The sequence below is a fragment of the Haliotis rufescens genome, unplaced genomic scaffold (genome assembly GCF_023055435.1).
Source record: "Haliotis rufescens isolate VD_foot unplaced genomic scaffold, xgHalRufe1.0.p SCAF_11, whole genome shotgun sequence".
NCBI lineage: Eukaryota > Metazoa > Mollusca > Gastropoda > Lepetellida > Haliotidae > Haliotis > Haliotis rufescens.
In genome coordinates, this window is record NW_025963791.1 from 36,860,279 (window position 1) to 36,877,524 (window position 17,246).

General features: G+C 41.5%; 1 protein-coding gene across 2 annotated transcripts in view; it reads left to right on the forward strand.

Annotated features, from left to right (window-relative positions):
• Window positions 1-11,965, forward strand: part of LOC124153090 — a 28,049-nt gene extending 16,084 nt beyond the window's left edge. For both annotated transcript variants that reach the window (XM_046526233.2, XM_046526234.2), the window contains exons 6-8: window positions 4,256-4,423; window positions 5,965-6,102; window positions 10,094-11,965. In XM_046526233.2, the coding sequence (XP_046382189.2) occupies window positions 4,256-4,423; window positions 5,965-6,102; window positions 10,094-10,438 (651 nt within the window). In that variant the 3' untranslated portion in view covers window positions 10,439-11,965. The remainder of the gene's footprint in view (window positions 1-4,255; window positions 4,424-5,964; window positions 6,103-10,093) is intronic.
• The last annotated feature ends 5,281 nt before the right edge of the window (window positions 11,966-17,246 follow it).

Genomic DNA, 17,246 nt, shown 5'->3' on the forward strand with positions numbered 1-17,246 from the left:
TACACTTTGTGCAGAACAAACACCTACTTCATCACAGCTCACTGTATGGTAGGTACACTTCGTGCAGAACAAACACCTACTTCATCACAGCTCATTATATGGTAGGTACACTTCGTGCAGAACAAACACCTACTTCATCACAGCTCATTATATGGTAGGTACACTTCGTGCAGAACAAACACCTACTTCATCACAGCTCATTATATGGTAGGTACACTTCGTGCAGAACAAACACCTACTTCATCACAGCTCATTATATGGTAGGTACACTTCGTGCAGAACAAACACCTACTTCATCACAGCTCATTATATGGTAGGTACACTTCGTGCAGAACAAACACCTACTTCATCACAGCTCACTATATGGTAGGTACACTTCGTGCAGAACAAACACCTACTTCATCACAGCTCACTGTATGGTAGGTACACTTTGTGCAGAACAAACACCTACTTCATCACAGCTCACTGTATGGTAGGTACACTTCGTGCAGAACAAACACCTACTTCATCACAGCTCATTATATGGTAGGTACACTTCGTGCAGAACAAACACCTACTTCATCACAGCTCACTGTATGGTAGGTACACTTCGTGCAGAACAAACACCTACTTCATCACAGCTCACTGTATGGTAGGTACACTTCGTGCAGAACAAACACCTACTTCATCACAGCTCACTGTATGGTAGGTACACTTCGTGCAGAACAAACACCTACTTCATCACAGCTCACTATATGGTAGGTACACTTTGTGCAGAACAAACACCTACTTCATCACAGCTCATTATATGGTAGGTACACTTTGTGCAGAACAAACACCTACTTCATCACAGCTCATTATATGGTAGGTACACTTTGTGCAGAACAAACACCTACTTCATCACAGCTCATTATATGGTAGGTACACTTTGTGCAGAACAAACACCTACTTCATCACAGCTCATTATATGGTAGGTACACTTTGTGCAGAACAAACACCTACTTCATCACAGCTCACTGTATGGTAGGTACACTTTGTGCAGAACAAACACCTACTTCATCACAGCTCATTATATGGTAGGTACACTTTGTGCAGAACAAACACCTACTTCATCACAGCTCACTGTATGGTAGGTACACTTTGTGCAGAACAAACACCTACTTCATCACAGCTCATTATATGGTAGGTACACTTTGTGCAGAACAAACACCTACTTCATCACAGCTCATTATATGGTAGGTACACTTCGTGCAGAACAAACACCTACTTCATCACAGCTCACTGTATGGTAGGTACACTTCGTGCAGAACAAACACCTACTTCATCACAGCTCACTGTATGGTAGGTACACTTTGTGCAGAACAAACACCGACTTCATCACAGCTCATTATATGGTAGGTACACTTTGTGCAGAACAAACACCTACTTCATCACAGCTCACTGTATGGTAGGTACACTTCGTGCAGAACAAACACCTACTTCATCACAGCTCATTATATGGTAGGTACACTTCGTGCAGAACAAACACCTACTTCATCACAGCTCACTGTATGGTAGGTACACTTCGTGCAGAACAAACACCTACTTCATCACAGCTCATTATATGGTAGGTACACTTCGTGCAGAACAAACACCTACTTCATCACAGCTCATTATATGGTAGGTACACTTCGTGCAGAACAAACACCTTCTTCATCACAGCTCATTATATGGTAGGTACACTTCGTGCAGAACAAACACCTACTTCATCACAGCTCACTGTATGGTAGGTACACTTTGTGCAGAACAAACACCTACTTCATCACAGCTCACTGTATGGTAGGTACACTTTGTGCAGAACAAACACCTACTTCATCACAGCTCACTGTATGGTAGGTACACTTCGTGCAGAACAAACACCTACTTCATCACAGCTCACTGTATGGTAGGTACACTTTGTGCAGAACAAACACCTACTTCATCACAGCTCACTGTATGGTAGGTACACTTCGTGCAGAACAAACACCTACTTCATCACAGCTCACTGTATGGTAGGTACACTTTGTGCAGAACAAACACCTACTTCATCACAGCTCACTGTATGGTAGGTACACTTCGTGCAGAACAAACACCTACTTCATCACAGCTCACTGTATGGTAGGTACACTTTGTGCAGAACAAACACCTACTTCATCACAGCTCATTATATGGTAGGTACACTTCGTGCAGAACAAACACCTACTTCATCACAGCTCATTATATAGTAGGTACACTTCGTGCAGAACAAACACCTACTTCATCACAGCTCATTATATGGTAGGTACACTTCGTGCAGAACAAACACCTACTTCATCACAGCTCACTGTATGGTAGGTACACTTCGTGCAGAACAAACACCTACTTCATCACAGCTCACTGTATGGTAGGTACACTTCGTGCAGAACAAACACCTACTTCATCACAGCTCATTATATGGTAGGTACACTTCGTGCAGAAGAAACACCTACTTCATCACAGCTCATTATATGGTAGGTACACTTTGTGCAGAACAAACACCTACTTCATCACAGCTCACTGTATGGTAGGTACACTTCGTGCAGAACAAACACCTACTTCATCACAGCTCATTATATGGTAGGTACACTTTGTGCAGAACAAACACCTACTTCATCACAGCTCATTATATGGTAGGTACACTTCGTGCAGAACAAACACCTACTTCATCACAGCTCATTATATGGTAGGTACACTTTGTGCAGAACAAACACCTACTTCATCACAGCTCATTATATGGTAGGTACACTTCGTGCAGAACAAACACCTACTTCATCACAGCTCACTGTATGGTAGGTACACTTCGTGCAGAACAAACACCTACTTCATCACAGCTCATTATATGGTAGGTACACTTCGTGCAGAACAAACACCTACTTCATCACAGCTCACTGTATGGTAGGTACACTTCGTGCAGAACAAACACCTACTTCATCACAGCTCATTATATGGTAGGTACACTTCGTGCAGAACAAACACCTACTTCATCACAGCTCATTATATGGTAGGTACACTTCGTGCAGAACAAACACCTACTTCATCACAGCTCACTGTATGGTAGGTACACTTCGTGCAGAACAAACACCTACTTCATCACAGCTCATTATATGGTAGGTACACTTTGTGCAGAACAAACACCTACTTCATCACAGCTCATTATATGGTAGGTACACTTTGTGCAGAACAAACACCTACTTCATCACAGCTCACTGTATGGTAGGTACACTTCGTGCAGAACAAACACCTACTTCATCACAACTCACTGTATGGTAGGTACACTTCGTGCAGAACAAACACCTACTTCATCACAACTTGAGAATGAATGGTTCATGTCTGTTTGGGCTTGTAGTCTGACATGCGACAGGCAATGGACAACATCTGCAACAACACGTGCCTGTTGATACGTATGGGCGGCCATTCGGTAAATTAATACAAAGTTGAAATAAAGTGGGTCTTTCTTTTCATATGACATCTTTTCGTACCATTTGACTATTATATTGCATACTTTTGACCCTTATTTCAACTTTGTATTTTTTAACTGACGTCTGTTTGTTTTGTGTTTTGGCCTTAATTAGTAGCATTTTATACTTTATTCGTAACATTTGACTATTATTGCGTACTTTTGTCCTTTATTTCATATTAGTATTTTTTTACCGAATGGCCGCCCATAGATACCGTAATACGTGCCAGGGGCATACCACCATTCATTAATGAATTTCCTATGGGCAGTTCTTTGTTTATGTTCTTTTGAGTGGTTACATGTCCTCAGGTCTAAAACTTGCCTACTTATAAATATGTAATTTTTGCTGAGAATTTCTATCCTTAGATACAGATTCATTTGTTTACATTCACAGCCTGCATTGAGATGAAATGTTTTTGATCAGCAACCGTCACTCTGACTTGTTCATCCGTGAACTTGCCGTAAGAGGCGACTAACAGGATCAGGTGGTCAGACTCGCTGACTTGTTCTGTGCATGTCATCATATCCCAATTGCGTGGATCGATGCTCATGATGTAAATCACTGGATTGTCTGTTCCAGACTTGATTATTTACAGACCACCTTCATATAGCTGGAATATTACTAAGTGCGGCGTTAAACAACAAACAAACAAAGCTTTAATACAGGCACTGTTGCTATTACAAGATGAGTAGGTTGTAGTTAACAGTAACTGACTGTATTGACTTCCAGTTGATTGCAACAGTTTCTGTAAACTGGCAGTACACGTGTGTCCTCTATTGTAGAACCTGGAGCAGAGCTACAAGCAGGTTCTGGAGAACATGGCCGAACTGGAACGGAACCAGGATGCAGCAGAGACTCGCGGACGCATCAAGGCTCTGGAGCGGGACATTGAGGACAAGGCCAGGACATTAAAGGACAACACGGAGGAGATGAAATTTCTCCGATACCAGGTACTGTTGCTCTCATAGGTACTCCTACTCTCATAGGGATACTCTCTCATAGGTACTCTCTCATAGGTTCTCCTACTCTCATAGGGGTACTCTCTCATAGGTACTCTCTCATAGGTTCTCCTACTCTCATAGGGGTACTCTCTCATAGGTACTCTCTCATAGGTTCTCCTACTCTCATAGGGGTACTCTCTCATAGGTACTCTCTCATAGGTTCTCCTACTCTCATAGGGATACTCTCTCATAGGTACTCCTACTCTCATAGGGGTACTCTCTCATAGGTACGCCTACTCTCATAGGGGTACTCTCTCATAGGTACTCCTACTCTCATAGGGGTACTCTCTCATAGGTACTCCTACTCTCATAGGTTCTCCTACTCTCATAGGGGTACTCTCTCATAGGTACTCCTACTGTCATAGGGGTACTCTCTCATAGGTTCTCCTACTCTCATAGGGGTACTCTCTCATAGGTACTCCTACTCTCATAAGGGTACTCTCTCATTGGGGTACTCTCTCATAGGTTCTCCTACTCTCATAGGGGTACTCTCTCATAGGTTCTACTCTCATAGGTTCTCCCACTCTCATAGGGGTACTCTCTCATAGGTACTCCTACTCTCATAAGGGGTACTCTCTCATAGGTACTCCTACTCTCATAGGGGTACTCTCTCATAGGTTCTCCTACTCTCATAGGGGTACTCTCTCATAGGTACTCCTACTCTCATAGGTTCTCCTACTCTCATAGGGGTACTCTCTCATAGGTTCTCCTACTCTCTCACATGTATAATGGCGGTCAGGTAGCCTTGTGGTTAAAGCGTTCGCTCATCACACCGATTCCCCACATTGGTACAATGTGTGAAGCCCATTTCTGGTGTCCCCCACCCTGATATTGCTGGAATATTGCTAAAGCGGCTCAAAACAATACTCACTCACTCACTCATATGTACTCCCTGCTCTCATAGGGGTACTCCCTCAAAGGGGTACTCTCTCATAGTTACTCCTACTCTCATAGGGGTACTCTCTCATAGGGGTACTCACTCATAGGGGTACTCTCTCATAGGGGTACTCGCTTATAGTTATTCCTACTCTCATAGGGGTACTCCTACTCTCAAAGGGTTACTCTCTCATAGTTACTCCTACTCTCATAGGGGTACTCTCTCATAGGGGTACTCTCTCATAGGTACTCCTACTCTCATAGGGGTACTCTCTCATAGGTACTCCTACTCTCATAGGGGTACTTTCTCACAGGTACCGCTGCTCTCATGGGTACTCCAGTTAAAGTATAGGTCTCAGGAAATGAATCATGTTTCATTTCTTGTCAGATCATGCACTTTACTGAAGCATATAAAGTGTCGGCTCTTTGTCGGGACAAGGCAAAATTAAAATCGTTTATCATGATCAGCTCAGAGAAACAGTTACCACAACTCACACACTGATGAGTTCGAACCCATGTCGAATATGTCGAGGTAGATCACCTAAAGATCTGTGGTGTGTTAGAAGACGGCAAAAGTTTTGGTGGAAGAACTCTAACTGAATGTTGTGTTGCAGATCCAGAGTGCTCAGAGCGACATGGGAACCTTGAGCCAGCAGAAGACCAGGGCGGAGGCCATGCTCAAGTCCCAGCAGGAGCGGGCCAGCCAGAAGGAGACCCAGCTGTTCACCCAGTGCAGCAGACTACAGCAGCAGGTAGGTGGCGGTGGAACACTGCAGGTGAAGACTTTATTTGAGGAACACGGTGCAGTTGTAGACTTTATTTGAGGAACACGGTGCAGTGGTAGACTTTCTTTGTGGAACACTGTGCAGTGGTAGACTTTATTTGTGGAACACAGTGCAGTGGTAGACTTTATTTGTGGAACAAGGTGCAGTGGAAGACTTTATTTGAGGAACATCGTGCAGTGGTAGACTTTATTTGTGGAACACTGCAGTGGTAGACTTTATTTGTGGAACACTGTGCAGTGATAGACTTTATTTGTGGAACACAGCAGTTGTAGACTTTGTTTGAGGAACACGGTGCAGTGGTAGACTTTATTTGAGGAACACTGTGCAGTGGTAGACTTTTTTTGAGGAACACGGTGCAGTGATAGACTTTAATTGAGGAACACGGTGCAGTGGTAGACTTTATTTGAGGAACACGGTGCAGTGGTAGACTTTATTGTGGAACACAGTGCAGGTGAAGACTTTATTTGTGGAACACGGTGCAGTTGTAGACTTTATTTGAGGAACACGGTGCAGTGATATACTTTATTTGAGGAACACGGTGCAGTGGTAGACTTTAATTGAGGAACACGGTGCAGTGGTAGACTTTAATTGAGGAACACGGTGCAGTGATAGACTTTATTTGAGGAACACGGTGCAGTGGTAGACTTTAATTGAGGAACACTGTGCAGTGGTAGACTTTATTTGTGGAACACTGTGCAGTGTTAGACTTTATTTGAGGAACACGGTGTAGTGGTAGACTTGTTTTGTGGAACACGGTGCAGTGGTAGACTTTATTTGAGGAACACAGCAGTGGTAGACTTTATTTGTGGAACACGGTGCAGTGGTAGACTTTATTTGAGGAACACTGTGCAGTGGTAGACTTTATTTGTGGAACACGGTGCAGTGGTAGACTTTATTTGTTGAACACAGCAGTGGTAGACTTTGTTTGAGGAACATGGTGCAGTGGTAGACTTTATTTGTGGAACACTGCAGTGGTAGACTTTATTTGTGGAACACTGCAGTGGTAGACTTTATTTGTGGAACACAGCAGTTGTAGACTTTATTTGAGGAACAAGGTGCAGTGGTAGACTATATAAGTGGAACACTGCAGGTGTAGACTTTATTTGTGGAACACTGCAGTGGTAGACTTTATTTGTGGAACACTGTGCAGGTGTAGATTTTATTTGTGGAACACTGTGCAGTGGTAGACTTTATTTGTGGAACACTGCAGTGGTAGACTTTATTTGAGGAACACTGTGCAGTGGTAGACTTTATTTGTGGAACACAGCAGTTGTAGACTTTATTTGAGGAACACGGTGCAGTGGTAGACTATATAAGTGGAACACTGCAGGTGTAGACTTTATTTGTGGAACACTGCAGGTGTAGACTTTATTTGTGGAACAAGGTGCAGTGGAAGACTTTATTTGTGGAACATGGTGCAGTGGTAGACTTTATTTGTGGAACACGGTGCAGGTGTAGACTTTATTTGTGGAACACTGCATGTGTAGATTTTATTTGTCGAACACTGCAGGTGTAGACTTTATTTGTGGAACACTGCAGGTGTAGACTTTATTTGTGGAACACTGCAGTGGTAGACTTTAATTGTGGAACACTGCAGGTGTAGACTTTATTTGTGGAACACTGCAGTGGTAGACTTTATTTGTGGAACACTGCAGTGGTAGACTTTATTTGTTGAACACTGCAGGTGTAGACTTTATTTGTGGAACACTGTGCAGTTGTAGACTTTATTTGAGGAACACGGTGCAGGTGTAGACTTTATTTGAGGAACACTGCAGTGGTAGACTTTATTTGTGGAACACTGCAGTGGTAGACTTTATTTGAGGAACACTGCAGTGGTAGACTTTATTTGTGGAACACTGCAGTGGTAGACTTTATTTGTGGAACACTGCAGTGGTATACTTTATTTGAGGAACACTGCAGTGGTAGACTTTATTTGTGGAACACTGCAGTGGTAGACTTTATTTGAGGAACATGGTGCAGGTGTAGACTTTATTTGTGGAACACGGTGCAGTGGTAGACTTTATTTGTTGAACACTGCAGGTGTAGACTTTATTTGTGGAACACTGTGCAGTTGTAGACTTTATTTGTGGAACACTGCAGTGGTAGACTTTATTTGTTGAACACTGCAGGTGTAGACTTTATTTGAGGAACACGGTGCAGGTGTAGACTTTATTTGAGGAACACTGCAGTGGTAGACTTTATTTGTGGAACACTGCAGTGGTAGACTTTATTTGAGGAACACTGCAGTGGTAGACTTTATTTGTGGAACACTGCAGTGGTAGACTTTATTTGTGGAACACTGCAGTGGTAGACTTTATTTGAGGAACACTGCAGTGGTAGACTTTATTTGTTGAACACTGCAGTGGTAGACTTTATTTGAGGAACACTGCAGTGGTAGACTTTATTTGTGGAACACTGCACAGGTAGACTTTATTTGTGGAACACTGCAGTGGTAGACTTTATTTGAGGAACACTGCAGTGGTAGACTTTATTTGTGGAACACTGTGCAGTTGTAGACTTTATTTGAGGAACACCTGCACAGTGGTCAGTACTATGCTGGTTGTAAGAGGGGATTCCATGACTTCGGTGATTCAGTGTCATTGTACCTGAATGACTTGGACCGTTGCTCTCAATATCAATCACTGGATTGTCTGGGCCAGACTAGAATATATACAGGCCATCATATTGCTGGAACATTGCAGACTGAACAACTTGAATATTGCAAACACACATGCAATAACTGTTGTGGACCCGCAAAAACGTCTCATTGTTTTGTTATATTAGGAAGAAACAAGGCAGATTAAACATATGAAGCTGTTAACCGCATCAATTAGTGGAGGTTCCTTTAATCGGAGTCATCTGATTAGCTCATGTTTGGGGTAAATCTATTTTAGGTAATTCCTGTTCTTGTGGTATAAGTCAATACAGTAATTTATTGTACCTCTTTTAAGAATCTTACAATTCCATGGTTAATCCATACCATGTGACGAAACAATATATTTCAATGTAGAACCCAAATCATGTGACTGACATTGACCTTGAATATTGACTTGTCACATGATGAATATTGCCTGTTGTTTGCGAGAAAACAAGATGGAGTTAATAGTAATATTCCACAATTCACAGGATACTGTAATGAAACAGAGGACAGCTTAAAAGCTTGATAAACTTTAAAGTGCATTTCAGTATCTGAATGACATCATAAAAGCGATCCAATGCAAATATTAGTGGTGTAGAAGTGGTGTAGTCAGCTTATGGCTGCACCGATTGATCAAATCTTTGTATACACAGAACACTGACATCCTGCTCAGTGGCGATTGTTACACATCTTTGTAATCACAGGTTTATGTCTGTGTGTCTGGTTCATATTTTATCCATATGTTATTTTTATAAGTGTCAAAGACAAGGAGATTATTATACCCCCAAGTGTGTCATACTGACTTTACAAATCAAGTGTCAGAATTCTTGTATTTCCCGAGTGAGAGCATGGATAATACATGAATTCTTAAACAAGTTTCGTGAAATCAGTATGACACACATGTGAGTGTAATAATTTCTTGATAACCCCCTTTTTCCTAATCCTTTTGAGCTCCCCTTTAGAACAACGCACTGATCACCACCACTGTCGGAGAAAAACACAATTTGTTGAATGCTATGACGTTTCAATTTTGACATCATTCCGATCTTATGTCACAATAAGATTCAAATGACGTCAACAATGCTGTCCGAATGACGGAAACAATAACCTGGTGCTCAAGATGTGATATTTACACTCATACTCATACGATTTTTATGAACCCTATGGGCATGATGGGTAATACAAAGTGTTATCAGAATATGCACACGATAAGAGGCATAGAAAACACATCTGACCTTGTACCTTAACCTTGACAAGAAAGGTGAATCATTAATGTCATATCGAATGTTCAATTCATCATTGCATCTCTCCCATCTGCAGGTATACGGGCTCCTAACTGAAAATGAGAAACTGACGATGAGACTCTCTGCTCAAACAAACGTTGCCCGGGTGCAGCCGGTGATGCAGCAGATATCACAGGAGCCGACATCCATGCCTGTCATGTCGTACAAAGCTGGTGCGTTTCCATGGCAACGTGGTCCGAAGGATGTGAGTTTGTTGACAAATAGTGAAGTGGCGTCCTCCGATCTTAACTACAGCGATCCATGTTTGCTAAAAAGACAACTTTCGTCCGAGGAAGAGAAATACCTGTGCCATCATTGTTTGAGGACTGATTTCAAGGACGAGAAGAGTTTCAACCAACATATGCAAAGATGTGGTGATTAGTGCTTTCTCGCCGCCATTACTTCATGGGTTTGTATACACTGCATTCCTCAAAGAACGACCACAACAGACACCGAGCCGCAGTGCTGTAGCTACTATTAACCAATGAATCTAGCCATGGTTTGGTCTCGGCAATGGGAAAACCAGCCAGGTCACACTAATAGCTACATTCCCTGTGCATCATCTGCTAGAGTGGACATCTGCTCTCATCCTTCCTTAAATACAGGGCAGGCAGGCATCTGTAGGGTTTACTAAAAAAGTCAAGCACAGCTCATCTGTGAGTTCTGCTCACCCTCATTCAATTACTTGACTGAAAAAAGAAGTGAGTCACTGCTATGTCGTCATTAATATAGAGCATTTTAGGTCATTCGGTTTGTTTGAACTTTACATGAAATTCTTGTAGCAGTACAACGACAAAACACTTCTGAAATATGTCTGATTTGAAATGAAAGGTCTCTCTGTGTTAATATTTCAAATCTGAAAAGTATTGCAAACTTGTTCATAAGAGGTACATGTAAATAGCTTATATTTTAGTTTCGTTTCAAAAACATGTTTTTCTCATCCTTTTGAACCTGAACTCGAAATCAAGGTGCTTGCTGGGAAATGTCCGTGTCTGAATGCAGAATATTTCCTTCGGTCAACACCAATAGATGTCATGGGCGGATACAGAGGGAGGGTGCGGGGGTGCGCACCCCCCCTTTTTATTTTGAAAAAAATCTTTATTTCTGTATAAATTACCACCAAAGACAATAAATAGATCTTAATTGTGCACCCCCCCTTTTCAAAAAAGCTGTATCCGCCCATGGACGTCCACCATCCCATCCTACTTCAGGTGTTATTTGGTATGGGCAGCTATTCAGTCCAAAAACACATAGTTGAAATAAAGGACAAAAGTACGCAATAATAGTCAAATGTAATAAATAAGAAATGAATGTTACAAACAACAGTCATTATTTTCGTACAAATAACGACTACAAAATACAAAACAATACCAATGAACAACTATAACAATGAACAACTTGTTTTGTATTTTGTATTCATTATACGTATGGAAATAATGATGTTTATTTAACATTCATTCTTTATTCATAATATATGACTATTATTGTGTACTTTTGTCCTTTATTTCAACTTTATATTTTTGGACCAAATGGCTGCCTATAATTTGGAAGAGCTGAAGAAAGAATATCCGCGACATTTGAGTGTAATGATTTTAGTATCACGCTGTTTTGTTTATCAGATTGATCCTCCAGGTATTGGGAGATGATATTGTCAGCTTATTCTGTGGTGATTATGTTCAAGATTATGTTTCTTATTGGAATACTAGAATAAGCAGATATATCTCTCAGGTTTTCAGTTACTTTAGGCAGAAGGTGTAAACAAACTGTTGTATTGTTCTTATTCTTATTATAGACGACCGCCTCCGTGGTCTAGTGGTAGAGTCCGCTTGGAGAGTGGATGGCACTTGTTACCCTGTGTGGCGCTCGGCATTAAGGGGCTAAAACAAGGACTGGTCGGCTCGGAGTCAGTATACTGTGTCTGAGTGTAGTATTCATGTTAAACTGCGGCATGGTATCTCAGTGGGCTAGCACAAAAATCGGCATCAGTCCGGACAAGTTCAAGCAGCCACCCGCACACACACAGACACACAGACACAGACACACACACAGACACAGACACAGACACACACAGACACACACAGACACACACACACACACACACACACACACACACACACACACACACACACGCACATCCCTTTATAAGTGTTATAATCTTGGATGCGACGCTAAACCCCATTTCACTTCACCTCTTATTATTGTGTTTATTGACAAATCTTATTGACAGTTTTGTCATATAGCCAATATGTGATGAAATGACAAGTAACTATTTAAAAAAACAAAACAATAACCTTTGACTGACTTTAGTTTGAGGCACACGGAATTGCACAGATTGCAATAAAAAAATGTTAAAAATTAAAAAAAATGAATTGCAGATTTCATAAAAGTTTCATTTAGACATATTTCAAACATAACTTCCACCCACATGGAACTGCAACATTTATTATTTGTAACCTGAAGGGTAAGTATGTATGTAAATGTTAGCGACCTCAAAGTGATATGGATTTCAAATCTTGATGTGTTGGTCAAGATCAATGGGGGCACGGGTGGCCCAGTCGTCTAAGGCGCTGTGATTTGCTGTGCAAAGTTGCATCCCTTGGGCAAGCCAGAAACCTATGATTGTGGGTGTGAATCCTACTTCGCCCCAATTATGTTTCTAGGTTTGTCAGCACCATACACCATACAGCTCGTGGGTTTCACCGAAGTGGTAAACGTCTGAGACCTGCATCACTCCGGGCTTTACTCCCACATTGACACGCCGAGATATAACTGGAATACTGTTAAAAGTGGCGTTAAACCCAACTCACTCACTCACTCAAGATCAATGACAAAGGTAAGCAACCTGCCAATAATGGATGTTCTTGTGGTGTAGTATGTTATGACTTATTGGGGTCAAGATCCTCTGGTTGCCATGTAAATATGAGAACCCAGTGTTTTCGTGGAATGTGTCACTGGTCTATCTCACCTTTTTTTCCAGATGTTGTCTTGTTTTAACAGGACTGTACAGCAATGAGCTTGAAATAATGCTACAATTGTCTATCAAAATGTTAACATGCTTTAATGAAAGGCATTTAACACCAGTAGGGATTTATCTAGATTTCAAACCTTGGGCCCTTGGCAAGAACATTTCGGAAAAAAGTTGTTATTTTTTTCAGTTCCTATTTTCTTAGAAATTCTTTTTACATTACATTCAATCATGTAAAACTAAGCATTAAAGACTCTCCCTCGTTATTGGTATTCACTGAAATACATGTCACCTTGACTAAGCCATCACATTCATGATAAGACACAACTATATTAAATTAGATACTATATTAATATGAATTGGGACCGTTTTATTCCAATTTAAGAATTTTACTGACATTTGCTGCAGACTTGGGGCCAAATATCGGACTCTGAACAGGTTTAGCTAAATCCCTGACCAGATACAAGTCATAAAACATGCTGGTCTTTGAAAGGCATTTAGAAGTGATACACATAAGGAAGAGAATTTATGGATGTCAACTTCTTATTTATGAGGAGCACAACGTTTCGGAGAACTTGCTTACTCCTTCATCATTCATCTGATGAAGGAGTAAGCATGTACTCTGAAACGTTGTGTTCCTCATAATAAGAAGTTGACATCCGTAAATTCTCCTCATTAAAAAAACAAGTACAGTTACATTTTGTGTCTTCAAAATGCTTTATGGAAACGACAGCTGTCCACATGAATGACTGAAGTCTACATTGTCATCAGTTCAATGTTTTATGTATGACAGTAACTGAGTTTGACATTTCACAAATGGAAGTGCCTTCTGTCTTTGTCCATCTTTATCATGTGTTTAGTCATGTGATCAGTCATGTGATAAGTCATGTGATCAGTATCATGTTCATTGACTGTGGTTGTAAGTCATTAAACTTTCATGAAGAAACCTTTGTCTGTGGAGCAATTTAAGATTGGTACCTGTACAAATGTGACCCAGTTAGTGGCCTAAATGATTTTGATTGATTTATTTCTAAAATGAGGAAACTTCCATTATCTTTTTCAATAGGTTAAATAGTCCTGATTTAATTATCTGATACATTTTCCTTATGCCAAGCTGGCTTGTAATCTGAAAGGTGTCTGTATTTTACTTCCTGTCACTCATATTGTCTTTTGTTATGTTATGTACAAGACAACACACATGGCTGCTTGGACATTCATATCAACATTGTCCTTATGTATTATACATACACATTGAACACTACATTATTGTTTGTCTTTAAAATAAAGGGGTCTTGACAAGATAAGTTATCTACTGCTGTGTGTTGACAACATTCATCGCTCAGCTGTTGAGAGTGGTTAAGGCATCTTGTTTTCGGTATTGGAAACGGATAACGATGAACGAAATGCATATACAGTTATTGCTTACACTTTATGTTAAAGTCAAATACAGCAATTATTACTTTGCAGTTTTTTTGTTACATACTAACTTTCCTGATTATTCAGTGTATTTTGTATCTATTACCCTTATATGTTTTCATCCATATCTGTCCATCTTCTTATCTAACCAACCAACTATTTTTTAACTTATCTCTAAATTTCTTGTTTTCCTTTTATCCAAAGCTCACACACATTTAGGTCAATTTCCTCCAAAATCTTGCTATCTCAGAGGTGCCATTACTGAAGTATCTCAGTGATGGATACCCGGGTGGAAAAGCACTTATTAATTATAATAAAAATTTCCATTTTTTCATGACCCTCCCCCAAAATATGTATTATTTTTTATGACCCTCCCCCAAAATGTGTATTATTTTTTATGACCCTCCCCTAGAGAATGTTATTTTTCGGGGGACCCTCACTTGATTCACTCTGACCCACCAAACCCTATAATAAATGACTGGTCCCTTAGGGGACACAACTCTGGGCATCAAGTTCAAAAACCTCTTGACTCTTGGACAATTTCTGAAACGCTGGTGAGTGAGTGAGTGAGTATGGTTTTACGCCGCTTTTAGCAATATTCCAGCAAAATCACGGCGGGGGACACCAGAAATGGGCTTCACACATTGTACCCATGTCGGGAATCGAACCCGGGTCTTCGGTGTGACGAGCCAACACTTTAACCACTAGGCTACCCGACCGACCCTGAAACAGTGGTAGTGAACATAGCCCTCAATGGCTGGTGGGAAGCCTTGTGGTTAAATCATGTGCTCGCTATGCCAGAGGTCCAGGTTCAATTCCAAGTGGGTACAATGTGTGAAGCCCCCCTTGTCTCCCATCCCCCTTGTCTCCCACCATTATATTGCCAGAGAATTGCTGTGTGCGGTGCAAAGCCCAACTTACTTTCTCACTTGTTTGTCAGTGATAATGAACCGGTTTTGAAATGGTTAACCAGCCAACATCTCATTGATATGACAGTCATTGCCAGGACAACGTACTGGTGCATAACAAGATTTGCACATTGCGTCAGCAAATGAGTTGTTAATTCAGTAATAATATCTATCAATCTTGCTAACATGTGTACAGTGTATTTGTACACAGAAATGTTGTGTTTTCATGGGTGTGTTTTCATGGGAGTGTTGTCTGACAAGTTGTGTGATCAGTATATGTTCTCTGATCTCAGGCCTCAATAGTCCCAGTTGATGTTCCTGCAGTGATGTCTGCAAGCAGTTACACAATATGGAGGACTGATATATGAAATAATAAACAAATTTAATGTGAACTACAATTGTTATTAATCTTTTTCTCGTTGCTGTGGGGGCGGTTGGATAGCCTAGTGGTTAAAGCGTTCGCTCGTCACGCCGAAGACCCGGGTTCGATTCCCGACATGGGTACAATGTGTGAAGCCCATTTCTGGGGTCCCCCGCCGTGATATTGCTGGAATATTGCTAAAAGCGGCGTAAAACCATACTCACTCACTCTCGTTGCTGTGACATTTATTAGGATTTTGGACTCTCCTGAATGATGGTGAACCAGGCGATAATGTGCCACAATGCGGACATGTTATGGCGATACTGAAGGAGATGGTAGCTAGGTTATTCTTGTCAGGCTGGTGTAAGTATGTTTGCTCTGACAGACCTAAGGAAATAACAATCTTTTCCACTCTCAATGAAACCCAAACTATGTTGATATACTCACACGCAAAAGGGCGGTCAGGTAGCCTAGTGGTTAAAGCGTTCGCTTGTCACACCGAAAACCCGGGTTCGATTCCCGACATGGGTACAATGTGTGAAGCCCATTTCTGGTGTCCCCCGCCGTGATATTGCTGGAATATTGCTAAAAGCGGCGTAAAGCCATACTCACTCACTTACACGCAAAAGAGAGGCAAGTGGATTTAAGCAAATAGGTAACAAACACGGAACCATAAATTGATACGAGTTTTAGCATGTAGTGAAGCCTGATGGTGTTATTAATATTTTTGGTTGCATTTTGGAAGACGAGTAAAAACCCAACATAAAAGACGAATCGCCAAAACGCACCATTTCAATGAATATGTGGGTATCATGCACCAATTTCTCGCGAAATCGAAAATGCACGAACTGTCATGAACTGTAGTGGGTATAAAACTGTGGCCGATTCTTGGACCTACCACTCCTTGGTCAACAATGCCACGCCTAACTCAAATTCAGAGAAACCAGGCTATCGGACGTTTGGAAGATTGAGAGTCTGTCCAAGATGCTGCCCGTCATTTCAACATTAACATAACCATAATTTACCGTCTCCTGCATCGATACAATGCTACACAGACCACAGATGACCTTCCTCGGAGCGGTCGTCCTAGGGTCACCACACCTCGACAAAATCGGCAGATTACCCGTCACCACCAGCGACATCCGTTCCTAACTGCAAGTGAAAGTGCTCGAAAGACCATAGGAACACATAACCGACACATTAGCCGGGACACTGTGATCCGAGGTCTCCGTTCCAACAACCTCAGATGTCGCCGACCAGCACGTCGTCCTGTTCTCCAACCACGGCATCGACAAGCGCGACTTCAGTGGGCACAGGGTCATCACAATTGGCGTCATCGTTGGTGGAGGCGTGTCATCTTCTCTGATGAAAGTCGCTTTTGTGTCTCCCATGCAGACGGAAGAGTCAGAATTTGGCGGCGTCGAGGTGATCGTTTCGCTGACAGAAACGTTGTGGAAAGGGATCCATGGGGTGGACCTAGCGTCATGATATGGGCAGGGATTGGACTTAATGCGAGACTTGGAACCAATTGCTTTCTGAA